We start from the raw sequence: 14556 nt of genomic DNA on the forward strand, positions 1-14556 counted from the left end.
GACATACTCTGAAGTCCTGCCTGGAAGAAGAATTCTTTTAAAAAGGAGAAACGGGGAAGGAAGATCAGTATACCATGGCATCTCACGCAACGTTGCATAGCAAGGTGTTATAAAGCTCCCAGAGTTAGATCCCTTTGGGACCGGCGCAAAACTAGGCGGAGAGTAAGCAGCAGAGTGGAGACCTGAAGCTACCGGGGGTTTCTATTGTAAGGGTTAAATTGTAGTGTAGGGCTAATGCTTAGCTTGAAAAATAACAGCTTTGTGTTGACATTGAAGGTTAAGAGATAACAGCCTTGCTTTACTCTTATAAATTACGCCTCATACTCTTGTAAATTAGGCTTCACCAATTAAGGAAGCAAAAGTTCAAAGAAAAGAGCATCAGAGGCAGGGTCAAGGAGATCCACTGGTTGCAACTTAGAGGCAGAAAGTCTAAAGTAAACACCTCATTAGGCAACTGTTTCTAACTCATCTGGAAATTGTTTCTTTGTTCTGTTCCCAGGTGATGATAAAACGATGTGATCGGTTATAAAAACTCTGTACCCCGGCTGTTCGGGGCCGCACTCTTATCAAGAGTGTTGGTCCCGATCGGTCGGCCTTGCCTCTCATTGTAATAAACTTTGTTGTGACTGTCACTGGTGCCTGTAGCATTCTGTTTCAGGAGTCGTGTGGATGCAACACTATCTTCACATCTGTCCTCGACCTTTCTGGCGGGTTCGCTGCGGCTCCTCTATCCAGAGGACCAGAAGGTGAGCTCTTTCCCAGGCTCCGCCCATGCCACCGTCCAACCCCCCCTCCCTATCCCACTCAAAAATTCTTTAGTCCTCTGTCCCATACGCTCAGGGATCCAGCAGTCACTCTGTCTGGGGTAGCAATGAATGTGAACAAGGACTTTCTGAAGTCTGCCTTAACCTCTAGGAAATAGATGGGGTCGGAGGGTGAACTGCAGAGCTCATAGCGAACCAGAGGAAGAGAGGGCAGGCTACTGGGGTGGACACCTGGTTTTCTACTTCGGGTAGCGAGCGCCACATCCCTGGGAGGTATTCAGTTGCAGGAAGACGCCCATTTTGTAGGTTTGATATTGTGGAGGGGATTCAAGCCGGGTGCCCTCAGCCATCAGGTCATGCTTTCAAGCTCTCCTATTAATCAGTCGTCTCCCTGACTCACAGGTCACTTGAGAAATCCTCCATTTGTCAGGGCGCCTGAGTGGCTCAGTCGGTTGAGTGTCCGACTTCAGCTCAGGTCACGATCTCACGGTTCGTGGGTTCGAGCCCCCTGCTGGGCTCTGTGCTGACGGCTCAGAGCCTGGAGCCTGCTTCGGATTCTGTGTCTCCCTCTCCCTCTGCCCCTTCCCTGTGCGCGCTCTCTCTCTCTCTCTCTCTCAATAAATAAATAAATATTCATTTAAAAAAGAAAGAAATCCTCCATTTGAGATAGTATGCTGAACGCACATTCGCGATCCCACCAAAATGACAGCAAAGATATGTTAAAAGTGTCCTGCAACTCAACAGGTGGGAAATCAAGAAAGATCACCGTCAAGGGACCAGGACAGCTGAGGTGTGTTGAGGAGGGAGAAAGGGAAGGGTCAAGACCGGATGAAGACGGGGGACCCATCTCGTACACAAGCTGTCAACTGCCGCCCTAGACTCTGGAAATCACAGGGAAGAGGTGAACACATTGGATCATGCTGCCGGATGCTAAGTAGAGGCCCCGCGGGCGAACTGGGGTCTTGTGGGACGCCCGAGACAGATGGGGGCTGGAGGAAGTAGGCCGTGTTGGCCTGAAACACGGGAGGGAGAAAGTGCTTCTGCAGGGCAGGAAGGGCTCTGAGGAGCTCGGGGGAGGGGCCCTGACGTGTCACAGACACAGGGGTGTGCAGGGAGGGCTTCGTGTGGGGGGGGTGGGGGTGTTTGGGAGCGCTCACTCGGGGCTTCAAAGGTGGCACGAGGTTAAAATTCACCTTCCTTTTTTCAAATTTTTTAAATTAAAAAAATTTTTTTTTACTGTTTATTTATTTTTGAGCGAGAGAGAGAGAAGAGAGGGAATCCGAAGCAGGCTCCGGGCTCCTAGCTGTCAGCACAGAGTCCGACATGGGGCTCGAACTCATGAACTGTTGCGATCATGATCTGAGCTGAAGTCAGACGCTCAACCAACTGAGCCACTCAGGTGCCCTGTCCCCCCCGCCGCCCCCAACCAAATCACCTTCTTTTGAGCCAGGGGTGAGGTGGGAGGGGCTGGGAGCATAGAGGGGTGGGCCTCAGCATCAATTCTGAGCATCAATCCAGCATCAATCAGTTTATTGCAAAAAGAATTGATAAAGTCAGAGAATTCAGAAGAGTATAAAGATCGCTTGAAATGTTATAATCAAATACACTCTCTGCAACATTTAGGTCTTCCAGGAACCAAATGCTACAAAGTGCAATTAAAGAGAACGTACTGAGGACAGTAAAATAGAAACAGATATGTAGGAATAATATGACAGAGGATGTGAAAGACCCACGCAGTGGCATATTACAATGGTTACAGCATCATCAAAGACGATTAAAATAAAAAGGACGATTAAAATTAATAAGGACACACTCCAAGTTCATGGATGGGGATTCTCAATAGAACAACAGCATCTTTCTTCCTAAACTAATGTATGTAATTCCAGTCAAATGCCTCCCCATATTTTGGGTGGGACTTCACACATCGAGTATAAATTAACATAGAAAAGGTCAGGAGAAGGCTTTTGTGGGTTTCCCCCCAATATAAGATTTTTTAACAAATGTTTATTTTTGAGAGAGACGGAGTCAGAGCGTGAGCAGGGGAGGGGCAGAGAGAGAGGGAGACGCAGAATCCGAAGCAGGCTCCAGGCTCTGAGCCGTCAGCACAGAGCCTGACGCGGGGCTCGAACTCACGGACTGTGAGATCATGACCTGAGCCAAAGGCAGACGGTTACCCGACTGAGGCATCCAGGTGCCCCTCCTGTAATAGAAGATTTAGTCTTTAATCCGTTTTGACTGGCTTTTCATGTATAGTGTAAGATAAGGGTCTAGGTCATTCTTTTGCGTGTGGGTGTCCCATTTTCCCATTGCCATTTGTTGAAGGCTTAGCCTTTCCCCATTGTGTATTCTTGGCAAATTGCTGAAGGTCAGTTGACTATATGTGAAGTGCAGGCAAGACAAACAAAACTGGACAAGAGGGACGACATCAAACTGAAAAGCTTCTGTGCAGCAAATGAAACCGTCAACGGAGGAATAATGCAACCTATGGAAAAGGAGAAAATATTAGCAAACCGTGACTCAGATAAGGGGTTCCTCTGCAAAATCATTAGGTGCTCCTACCACTCAGTAGCAAAGACACTAATAGCCCAATTTAAAAATGGGCCAAGGACTCGAGAAGACTTTTTTCCGAAGAAGACCACAAATGGCCAACAGGTGTATGAAAAGATGCTCACCATCGCTAATCATCAGGGAATTGTAAATCAACACCGTAGAGCTATGACTTCACACCAATTAGAATGGCTGTTCCCGAGCAAACGAGAGACGCGAGTGTTGGTGAGGAGGTAGAGAACACGGAACCTTTGTGCACTGTTGGTAGGAAGTCAAGATGGCACAGCCATCACAGGAAAGTATGGGAGTTCCTCGAAAAATAAAAAACAGGGGCGCCTGGGAGGCTCAGTCGGTGAAGCATCTGACTCCAGCTCAGGTCATGATCTCACAGTTCGTGGCTTCGAGCCCTGCGTCGGGGCTCCGTGCTGACAGTGCAGAGCCTGCTTCAGATCCTCTGTCTCCCTCTGTCTCTGCCCCTCCCCTGCTCATGCTCGCTCTCTCTCAGAAATAAACATTAAAATGAATAAAAAATAGTACTACTGTATGATTGATGTGGCTTTTCAATTAATCTACTGATGACTGTAACATTGTTTATAATCATGAAACACTTTCAGAAGATGACACAAGTTGGGAATGCAAGCTGGTGCAGCCACTCTGGAAAACAGTATGGAGGCTCCTCAAAAAAGCTAAAGGTAGAACTCCCCTACGACCCAGCAACTGAACGACTAGGCATTTATCCACAGGATACAGATGGGCTGTTTCGAAGGGACACGTGCACCCCCATGTTTATAGCAGCACTATCGACAAGAGCCACAGGATGGAAAGAGCCCAAATGTCCATCGATGGATGAATGGATAAAGATGGGACAGACACACACACACACACACACACACACAATGGAGTATTACTTGGCAATCAAAAAGAATGAAATCCTGCCATTTGCAACTACGTGGATGGAACTGGAGGGTAGGATACTAAGTGAAATTAGTCAGAGAAAGACAAAAATCCTATGACTTCACTCATATGAGGACTTAAAGAGAAAAAACAGATGCACATAAGGGAAGGGAAACAAAAATCATATAAAAACAGGGAGGGGGACAAAACAGAAGAGACTCTTAAATATAGAGAACAAACTGAGGGTTACTGGAGGGGCTGTGGGAGGGGGGATGGGCTAAATGGGGAAGGGGCAGTAAGGAATCTACTCCTGAAGTCATTGTTGCACTACATGCTAACTAATTTGGATGTAAATTTTAAAAAATAAAAAATAAAATTGAAAAATAAATAAAAGAAAAAAAATTTTTAAAAAAGAATCAGCAAAAAAAGAAAAAACCTCCTAGGATTCTGATAAGAGTTGCTTTGAATCTATAGATCAATTTGGAAAGAATTGACATCTGAACCATATTAAGTCTTGCATTACATCATACAGTATATCTCTCCATTTATTTAGGTCTTCTTCAATTTATTGTGGAAATCTTGTGTACTTTTCAGGGTATAGATCATGCACACTTTTGTCAACTTTATCCCTAATTTACATATGTCCAATTTCCAATCTTTTTGCCAGTATGTAAAAACCCAATCAAATAATTTTGTATATTGGCTTGTATCTTGCAACCTTGCGAAGTTCATGTGTTAATTTTAGTAGCTTTCTGAAGATTCCACCAGCTCTCTACATAAGCAATCACACAGTCTGTGAATAAAGACGGTTTTACTGTTTTCTCTCCAAAAAAAAAAAGGTGACACAAGTGGATTATCCACTTAATTATGGTATAGTGCAATGCAGCCATTGTATGTGATAGCCCAAATTTCCTACTCAGCATAGTGATAATTATGACACATGTGACAAAGCAGGTAACAAAACCAGGTAGGGAGTAGAATCCCATTTTTATAAAAACACCACATACACAGGGAGACAGGGAGAGTCAGAGACAAGGCTGAAGAGACAGGTCCCAAGTGTTCACAGGTTGGCGGAAGGGACCACGGAGTGTTTTTCTTTCTTTCTTCCTTCCCCCTCCCCTCCCTCCTTTCTTCCCTTCCTTCCTTCCTTCCATTCGTTCTAATGATTTCTTTACTTCGCTAATGTTAAAGACAATAACCAAATAATGTCATGAAAAAGAAATGACGTTTGTGGGTTCAAGCCCCACATTGGGCTCTGTGCTGACAGCTTGGAGCCTGGAGCCTGCTTCGTATTCTGTGTCTCCCTCTCTCTCTGCCCTCCCTCACTCATGCTCTCTCTCTCTCTCTCAAAATAAATAAACATTTAAACAAATTTTAAAAATTATCAGTTGTCAGGCATGTGACGTTCTTCTGTTCGTGTGTGTGTGCGCGAAGTCTCCGAGACCAGGTATGTGCATTACACACTCACTCGCAGCACACCTCGATTTGGACCAGCTGCGGTTCAAGGGCATAACAGCCACATGTGTCTGGAAGCTACCGCATCGGACAGGGCAGTTCTAAAAACTTTCCTAGATGATCAGAAGTGTAGACAGAGGGTGAATCAGAACTGCTGGTCCTAGGATTATTTGTAATTGAAAATTAGAAGGACCCAAAGTGATCTAATTATTACCAGGTTCCATGCAAATGTTGGTCTATGAGGCAAGGATTTTTCGTCTGCTCTGTTCATTGCCGTGTTCCCAGCATCCAGAACAATGCTTGGCACACAGCAGGCACCCAATACACGTTTCCGGTTGAATCGGTTCATGTATACACACATGTAATACGCAGATACACTTCTCGATGGTGTGATTTGCAGTGACTAAACATCCAACACACGGTATTTGCTCTTCTTTTTATTGTTACTGACGAGAAATTGGACTAGAACTCTCCTACTAGGAAGACAGAATACAGTTAAGGCTCTCTGGTTGTCTCTCAGAGAACATTGTCAGAGATCAGGCTGGGGTAGGGTGGGGCTGCAGGGAACGTCATCTATGATGGGTTGAAAGACCACTGAATGGGGGAACAGTGGGGGCCAGGAAACCTGGATTCGGGTCTGAAGTCTGACACCCATTCACCGCTGCTTTGGGGGCCGTCTTCTGCTATCTGGATCAAGGGACCCCCCCCCCACCTCCAAAATGAGGGGGCTGATCTGGATGATTCTGGAGCCCTTCCTCCGAAGATGGGCTGGCATTCAGAGGATGGCACACGTCCAGTCATCTTCCTTCTGGGGAACGGATGCTGCCAGGCCCGTGCTGAGGTTCACAGAGGGTGCAGGACGCCATCCATAATCATGGTGCTGATATGTCCTGTGTTCACAGGTAAACCAATCGTTTGGATAGTTTTCTTCAGGCTAAAAGGGTAAAGCACATGATCACATTGCAGAGCTGATCCTTCCCCCTTGGCACTGGGTCTCAGTGAGCATTTACAGTGTCACAGGCCACCCGGATCCCCCTGGAGGACGGACAAACAAGTCCCAGCTGCTGGGGAGGTGGGCAGCAGACAGACCCCTGGCCTTCAGGGCCGCCTCGGCTGCAGAAAGCCCCATGTCCAAGGCGATGCCCATTCCTGAGTTGCCCACATTCAGTGACTGGTCCACGGGGGGGGGGGGGGGGGGTCTAAAGGGCTGACCACCCCAGACTGCGGCAGGGCAACTCTGAAGGCCACGGAGCCCCAGGACTCCCCCTCGGAGGGGCTGGCCGAGACTCACATACGGGCACACCCCCAGCTGGACTTCTCCCTGCGCCCACACCTGCTTCCTCCCCCTCCTTTCCACACTTGTTGGCTCCGATGGTTCTCCCCGAAAACACTCCTTCCCCGAAAACCTTCCTTCCCCGGGGAACCCACCTACAACGTCATCACCGTCACCTGCTGTGCAAAAGACTACGGCCCTGGTGTGGGGGGTGGGGCAGAGATCCAAGTTCAGGCCCTTCTGCCTCTTCCCGGCTGTGTGGCACGCCCACGTCCCTCAGCAGTGCGCAGTCTCCCGTGTGTGGGATGATACGCGTGGGGACGCTGCAGTGCACGGCGGGCTGAGCGCTGGCACCGGAAGCCACGGACTTTGGATCTCCGCTCCACCGCGGGACATGTCCTTGAGCAGGTGATTCTCTGAGCCCCTCTTCTCATAGGTAAGATGGGAGTAGGAAACACGCCTCAAAGGGTGTTGTTTTCATGAAATAATGTAGCCATCCGTTTGGGACAGAACCTGAGCCCAGAGCAAATATTCACTAAGCGGTGGCTGTTATTGTTTATTATTATTCGCAGAGGAAGGAGCCCACGGGGGGGCTGTTGGAAGAGTTGCCTCCGGCCGGGGTAGTGGTAGCTAAAGAATGAACTCTGGACAAGGGATATGCAAATCCCAGGAGCCCGGCGAAACGGGGCTAAGATGACGGAGAAAATGGGGCGTATCCTGAAACTCTATGACTAGGGGACCCTAGTAGCAAGAGGCCACTTCTTTGGCGAGAACGTTCTCCAGCAGCATGCGACACACGGTGCGGAGGAGGTGGGGAGGGGGGGTGAAGGACAGCAGAGGGGAAGCCGCAAATCACCTGCACGTTCCACGAGACCACCGGAGACCCATCCCTGTTGGTAAAGCATGGGTAACCCAGCCAGACTCTGGCCTCTTCTGCCAGCCGCTGCCAGCTGTACCGGTCTTTACCGGCCACGTTTCCTGTAGGGTCGGCCGGGTCCAGAATCACAGGCCTGGAGAGGAACAGTGAGAGAGGGACAGGTGAGGAGTTAGGGCTGTGTCTGGGGGATGAGAGCCTCCTGGCCCAGGCTGGGACTCAGGGCGGGAGTGGGGGGGGGCGCTGTTCCCCCGGGGGCGTGTCCTGACTGCCCTGCCCCCATGGCGGGTGGTGGGCAAGGGGAGAAAAAGCCTGGCCCTTGGGTCTGACAGGCCTGGGTTTGAATCTCCCTTCTGCCCTTTAGTCGTTTGCTCTTGGGCAGGTCAGTTGACCTCTTTAAGCCGATTTGCTCACCTGTGAAATGGGGAGAGCAGAGGACACCTGTCTCATAGGACATGATGTGAGGGTGGAGACAGAACGTGGGAAATGTTCCGCACAGGACTCGGAACGTAGCAAGAGGTCGGTACACGTTAGCTGTAAGGACCGTAATTTTTTGCTTACCATATCAGAATGCGTTCGTCTTGCCGCAAGCTCTTAATCCCTCGGAGCAACGAGCATTGTTGCTGTAGCTGTTGGTATTTTACTCGTGTTTTTGTTAAGGTTTAGGCAAGCTCCTTACTTCTCAGAACCTCAGTTTGTCCACCTGTAAAGTGGCTACATACTGCCTGCCTCACAGGGCGGGAGGCTGTAGGTTCAATCAGATGGGCAGTAGGAAAATGCTCAGCACGATGACTGGCCAGAGAAGATGAGCCGTGAGCACGGAGCCCTCCCCCTCCCCCCAGTTCCAAGGTGCCACAGGGCACCAGGGGTTCCTTTCTGTGGGGAGCCGACCCACGTGGAGGTGTAGGGTACCTGGATTTATTAAGTTGTCTCTTCAGGTACTGTTTAATGGTAGGGTTTTCAAAGTCGTAATAATTTGTCCAGTAGATGCAAAGCTCCCGGTAGTTCAGGACTAATACCAAGACGGTCTGGAACCCCCGAGCGGTGCTGAAATCTGTCTGCTTGTTCCCGCGCTCCCAGGCGTAGACGGTCAGGAGCTCCAGGGCGTACTGGGGTGGGAGTGGCTTCCCAAGCTTCTCCTTGCACTGAGGAGGGGGGAAAGACCATCAGAAACATGCACTTGTCCCGTCGTGGCACAAAGCACATCTCCCAAGGGCCAAATCCGGCCTGCCATCTGCTTTTGTCAATAACATTTCCTTGAAGCCAAAGCCACGCCCATTCATCTGTGTGTAGCCTGTGGCTGCTCTCCTGCTACAAAGACAGAGCTGGCTGGTTGTGGCAGAGACCACGTACATAGCCCCCAGAGTCTGAAATGGTCACTACCTAAGGCATTTCGGAAAAATTTTACTGACTCCTGGTTAAGAGCTTGAGCTCTGGATTATGCGTGAGGTGGGTTCGAGTCCTGCATCCACCAGTGTCCAATTCCGAGAAGACAACTTAGACTCTTGGAGCCTCGTTATTCTTACCTGCCAGGTGAGGGGTAATAATACCACCAACCCCAAAAGGATACCGTGACAATTAACTGAGAGGAAGAACTTGAAGTGTTCCTAAGAGCCAAACAAAAGTCCCTTTGGAGTAAGATCGCTAACCCAGAGCGTCAAATGATTTCACAAAGAATTTATAAGTATCATGACCTGCACGTAAATAACCATGTACACGAGGAAACGAGACACCAAGAGTAATAACCAGAAGGAAGAGGAAAATAGTAATAAGTTCACAGAACTTTTTTTTTTTTTTTTTTAGGGAAAGTAGTTTAAAAAAATTTTTTTTTAAAGTCTATTTATTTTGAGAGAGACAGAGACAGTGTGAGCAGGGGAGGGGCAGAGAGAGAGGGAGAGAGGGAGAGAGAATCCCAAGCAGGATCTGCACTGCCAGCGCAGAGCCCGATGTGAGGCTCAAACTCACAAAACTGTGAGATCGCGACCCGAGCCGAAAATGAGAGTTGGACGCTTAACCGACTGAGCCACCCAGGTGTCCCAGTCCACAGAACTGTAAATATTGAAGGATCAGATATAGACTTTGAAATAACTAGGAATATTGTGTTTAAAGAAATGAAGAGCTTGAAATAGAGAAAATTAGAAGCCGTAACAAGTAGCATGGCATATTTGAAAATAAATAAAATAGAAATCATAGTATAAAAACCGATAATAACTGTAATTAATAACTCAACAGCAAATTAGAGACGGGAAAATTAGTGAGTTGGAGAGTATATTAGAATGAACTATCCGGAAAAAAGCACGGAGAGACAGAAAGATGTAAAATATGGAAGACAGTATAAAGATACGGAAGGCAGAATGAGGTCTAACATACATTAACTGGAGTTCCAGGAGGCAAGGAAGAGAGAGAAACAGTATTTTAGGAGAACGGCTGAGAGTTTCCAAACCTGATGAAAGAGATCCATCCACAGATTCAGGAATCCCAGTGAACTCCAAACAGGACAAGTGAAAAAGGAATCATCATTAAGACACCTCAGGTTGAATGAAACGAAATTGAAGACAAAGAGAAAAATATACATGCAGCCAGAGGAATCCGACAGTTTACCTACAAAGGAGCCACGGTTAGGCTGACAACTGACTCGTCACTAGTGACACCAGAAGACAGAGGAGTGACGTATTCCATGTACTGAAATGACTGCCAAATATATGGCAAAAATACCCATCGGCAACGAAGGTAAAATCAAGACATTTTCAAGCAAACAAAAACTAAGAGTTCATTATCACAAGACAGTCACCAAAAAAATCTTCAAGGGGACATACTTCAGGAAGACGGAACGTGATTCCCGGGGGACAGTTAGAGACGTAGGAAAGAGCTGACAGTAAAGAGCGTAGTAAATACGTGGGTAGATAAAATGAGCACTGATGTTGTAAAATAATAGTAATGCTTTGAGGCCCTTGAAAATATAGAGACTTGAAATATACAACACAAGTAGCATGTGAGTTGGGGACGGTGATGGTGGTAGTAAGTGGGGTTAAAGGACGGTCAGGTTCCTGCATTGCTTTCCAGGAAAGGAGAGGGAGGGAGAGGGGAAGGGGAAGAAGGGTAGAGAGGGAGAGGAAGGAGGGAGGAGAATAAGGGAGGGAGGGAGGGAGAGAGGGAGAGAGGGGAAGGGGAAGAAGGACAGGGAGGGAGGAAGAGACAATTTTTTGCAGGACCATCTTGTTCATCGTAAAACAGTATCCCTGGCTTCTTCCCACTAATTGTCAGTAGCACCCTTGCCCCCGATCACCATGGTTACCAAAAAGCATCCTCATGAATTTCCAATGTCCTTGGGGCCAGTGTTACACTTGTCAAGAACCACTTTTGTAAGTTATTTTTTTTTTTTTAACGTTTATTTATTTTTGAGACAGAGACAGAGCATGAACGGGGGAGGGTCAGAGAGAGAGGGAGACACAGAATCTGAAACAGGCTCCAGGCTCTGAGCGGTCAGCACAGAGCCCGACGCGGGGCTCGAACTCACGGACCGCGAGATCGTGACCTGAGCCGAAGTCGGACGCTTAACTGACTGAGCCACCCAGGCGCCCCACTTTTGTAAGTTCTAAAATGCTCAGGCTCCATGATCAAATTTCCTAGATTAGCAAACTTCAGGTGTCTAGCAAATAAGTGATTTCTTGCTTTGCCTTGAAGATAATCTTTCAAGTAGGAAGGTTCTCCTTAATTGCTTTCTTTCACCCAATTACTCATCCAAAAATATACACGTCTATTATAAGATGTATATTACATATCAGGCAAAGTCTTCAGTCGGAAGACCCAAGTTCAAGGCTTCGTCTGCTCCTTATTAGCTGAAAGAGCGATCTGACTCTTACTTCTCCAGTAATACAGGCTTGATAATGACACCTCCCCTCGCTCAGCTCACAGAATGACCATGAAGATTAAGTGAGATATAGGATGTCTTAAAGGAAATGGAAATGCGTATCACATCCACAAAAGATTAAATATGATGAGCCTGGACAAGATGAACACACACTACATGCTAACTTTTATTATGTGCGCTCCTGTAGTGGCTCAAAGGAACCACATCCATGAGGATCGGCTGTGCCAGGCACCGTGTCATGTTAGGCCACGTCGCCCTTCGCAAATGAGAAAATAAGAAGCACAGAGAGGTTAAGTTGATGGCTCAAGGTCAGACAGCCAGGGAGCAGACAGAAGTGTCTGTGTGTGTGTGTGTGTGTGGTGATAGCATTCATTAATTTATTCAACAATTACTTACTGAGCACCTATTATGTGCCAGGCACACTGTTCTAGGTTCCGGAGACGCAGCAGTAAATAAAACACACAAACCCCTTCCTTCGTGTACATTTTTAGTGGGAGAGACAGACACTAAACAAACACGTAAGCAACTGCAAAGGTCCAAAGGCTGGAGCAGAGTCTTGCTGTTGGAGGAACGACAAGGGAGGCGGCATGGCCTGAAGGGCAGACATGGGGGTTCAGCGAGGTCAAGGGCAGATCCCGGGAGCCTCGCGAGGTGCCTGGGACCCAGGCGACAGCGTTAGAAGTGGTGACAATAAATGAATTGTGGGTATATTTTAAAAATAGGACCAACACCGCTTGTTGACAGGTTGGATGGAGGTGTGCATGTGAAGAGGTCAAGGAAGATGTATGGTTCAGGCCAGAGTAACTGGCAGAATGGGGTTGTCACGTGTTGGGATGGGAAAGACTGGGAGGAGTGTGACACCCTGGGGCCCCTGGCACCTGTCTCTCCCCTTCCTATTCAACCCCGTCCTCCTCCTTCTCTCCTTCCCCACGCATCCCCTCCTCTCCCTCTCCCCATCCCTCCCTCCCTGTGGGAAATAGGTTCAAGGATTCCTTACACTTACCTAACGAAGCTGAGGGCAGAAAGCCCCGCGCCACAGGGTGAAAGCGCCCGAGGTTAGTTAGCGAGATATTGTCGCAGGATCACGAGTGACTTGCTACAGGGAGCTACTCTCCATCTGCCGCCGACACACTATTGTGCTCTGACCACAACGTCAAACGCCCCTCGCCCCCCCAGACTCTTGATTCTTACACACACGAGTTCATGCTTTACTATCTGTTTTCTGCACATTCACCACGTGTGTACGATCTTGAGAGCTCAACAAACGCGGACACGAAATCCCTGCTCGGGGCCCTGGTCTCTCCCCAGACATTAGCCTCTCTCGTCTTCGATTCTGTGTCTGCTCTCTCGCTGGACGAGAGAGAGCTCCAGATTCCTGATCTGAGACACCTCCCCTTCCCCCCTCCTCTCCTCCCTCCCCTCTCTCCCTCATCTTCTCCCTCTTCTCCCCTCCCTCTCCTGGTCCTCCTCCTTCTCCCCTCCCCACACCTCTCTCTCCTCCACCCCTCCCTCTATTCCATGCCCCCCTTCCTTCTCTCCCTCCTCCTCCTCCTCAGCTCCCCAGGCAGAAGGAACTTACCAGTTGGTACCAGTGCTTCACCAGGCGGATGAGGCTCTTCACCTTGGTCGGACGCTGCCTCAGGAAGTCTCGCTGCAGCTCTGTGAAGCAGGTGGAGAACTCTCCCTCTCGGTCCAGGTCCCGGCACTCCTGGATTAGCTTGATGTAGACTCTGGGGTCGGGTCTGTGGGCATTGGTCCACTGCCCTGTTAGGGACAAATCCATACATAACTCTAAGATGTTAGCATCTCTGAGGTTCGTCCGGCCACTCTGGGGCTCACTGGCCGTGGGGTGCAGCAGAAAGGGCGACGGGCCGAGCCAGGGGGCCTGAAGCCCGTCCCCAGCCTTCCCTTCTCCCATCTCTTCTGCCAACCCACCTCACCCGGAGGTGAGCCTCCTCACTGGTCCCTCCACAGCCCACTCTCGACCCAGAGAGGACTTTCAAAACCAGCTCACACCGCTTCTTGCTTCCCACATCTAGAATAAAACCCAGTATCTGCACCGTGGCCTAGGAGATTTGCGGGGATCTCACCTCCTACCTTGCTCCCCTGCCGCTCATACCTGGGGCCTTTTTTCTCTTCCTCAAACACGCCAAGCTCACTCCTGTCTCGGGACCTTTGCACTTGCTGTTTCTTCTTCCTGGATCTTCCCATGGTTGGCTCCTTCTCATCCCTCAGCTCCGAGGTCACCTCCTCAGAAACCTTCCCTCACCACACTGTCTGAAAAAGCACCCCCCCGCCACCTCCCGGTCGCTCCCCATCGTATCGCCCCGCAGGTATCATTCCATGTATCTTGCTTCTATACTTAATGTCAGGCTCCAGGATAGAGGTTCCTTGTCTGGCTCATTCATGGCCAGGGAGCAGTGCCTGGTACACAGTAGGCACTCAGTGGATAATCTGTGTTTATCCTTGTTGACTGAATGTCTCCCAAACTCCGGTCGTACCTCTCTTCCCATCTATTCTCCAGGCTACCGTTGGACTAGGTTTCTAAAACACAAATCTGACCAGGTTACTCCCCTACTTGAAACCCTCCCACAGCTGTTCTGTTGTGTTCAGAAGAAACCCTTGACCAAGGAGGCAGGTTTCTACAGGATCAGCTCTCCTGGCTCAGTTCCCGCTCACTCCTTCCCTGCCCTCTCCGCTCCCCCCCTGCCCCCTCTACCCTCCCCACTCCCTCCCTGCCCCCCATCCTCCCCCCTCCTTCCCTGCCCTCCACACCCTCCCTACTCCCTCCCTGCCCTCCCCCTCCTTCCCTGCCCTCCATGCCCTCCCCACTCCCTTCCTGCCCCCCATCCTCCCCCCTCCTTCCCTGCCCTCCACA

The 14556-nt window shown here is 49.2% G+C and overlaps 1 protein-coding gene across 1 annotated transcript; it reads right to left on the bottom strand.

Moving 5' to 3' along the window:
* Window positions 1–6058: 6058 nt before the first annotated feature.
* OAS1 (2'-5'-oligoadenylate synthetase 1) lies at window positions 6059–14358 on the bottom strand. The gene is made up of 4 exons (XM_049619316.1): window positions 13258–14358; window positions 8720–8952; window positions 7790–7943; window positions 6059–6594 (listed from the first exon to the last, which is right to left on the bottom strand). Exons 1-4 carry the CDS (start codon window positions 13594–13596, stop codon window positions 6436–6438), a joined length of 885 nt encoding a protein of 294 aa, XP_049475273.1. The 5' UTR covers window positions 13597–14358; the 3' UTR covers window positions 6059–6435.
* Window positions 14359–14556: the final 198 nt, after the last annotated feature.

The sequence above is a fragment of the Panthera uncia genome, assembly GCF_023721935.1.
Source record: "Panthera uncia isolate 11264 chromosome D3 unlocalized genomic scaffold, Puncia_PCG_1.0 HiC_scaffold_8, whole genome shotgun sequence".
NCBI lineage: Eukaryota > Metazoa > Chordata > Mammalia > Carnivora > Felidae > Panthera > Panthera uncia.

What these genes read in the sequence shown, in the direction of transcription:
- OAS1 (XM_049619316.1), bottom strand. Translation starts at nt 13,596, where the DNA reads ATGGGAGAAGGGAAGGCTGGGGACGGGCTTCAGGCCCCCTGGCTCGGC. An exon ending in AGACAACTTAATAAATCCAG is followed by an intron (nt 7,944 to 8,719) that starts GTACCCTACACC and finishes GTTCCTCTCCAG; the next exon opens with GCCTGTGATTCTGGACCCGG. An exon ending in TGGTCTCGTGGAACGTGCAG is followed by an intron (nt 6,595 to 7,789) that starts GTGATTTGCGGC and finishes TTACCCTTTTAG; the next exon opens with CCTGAAGAAAACTATCCAAA.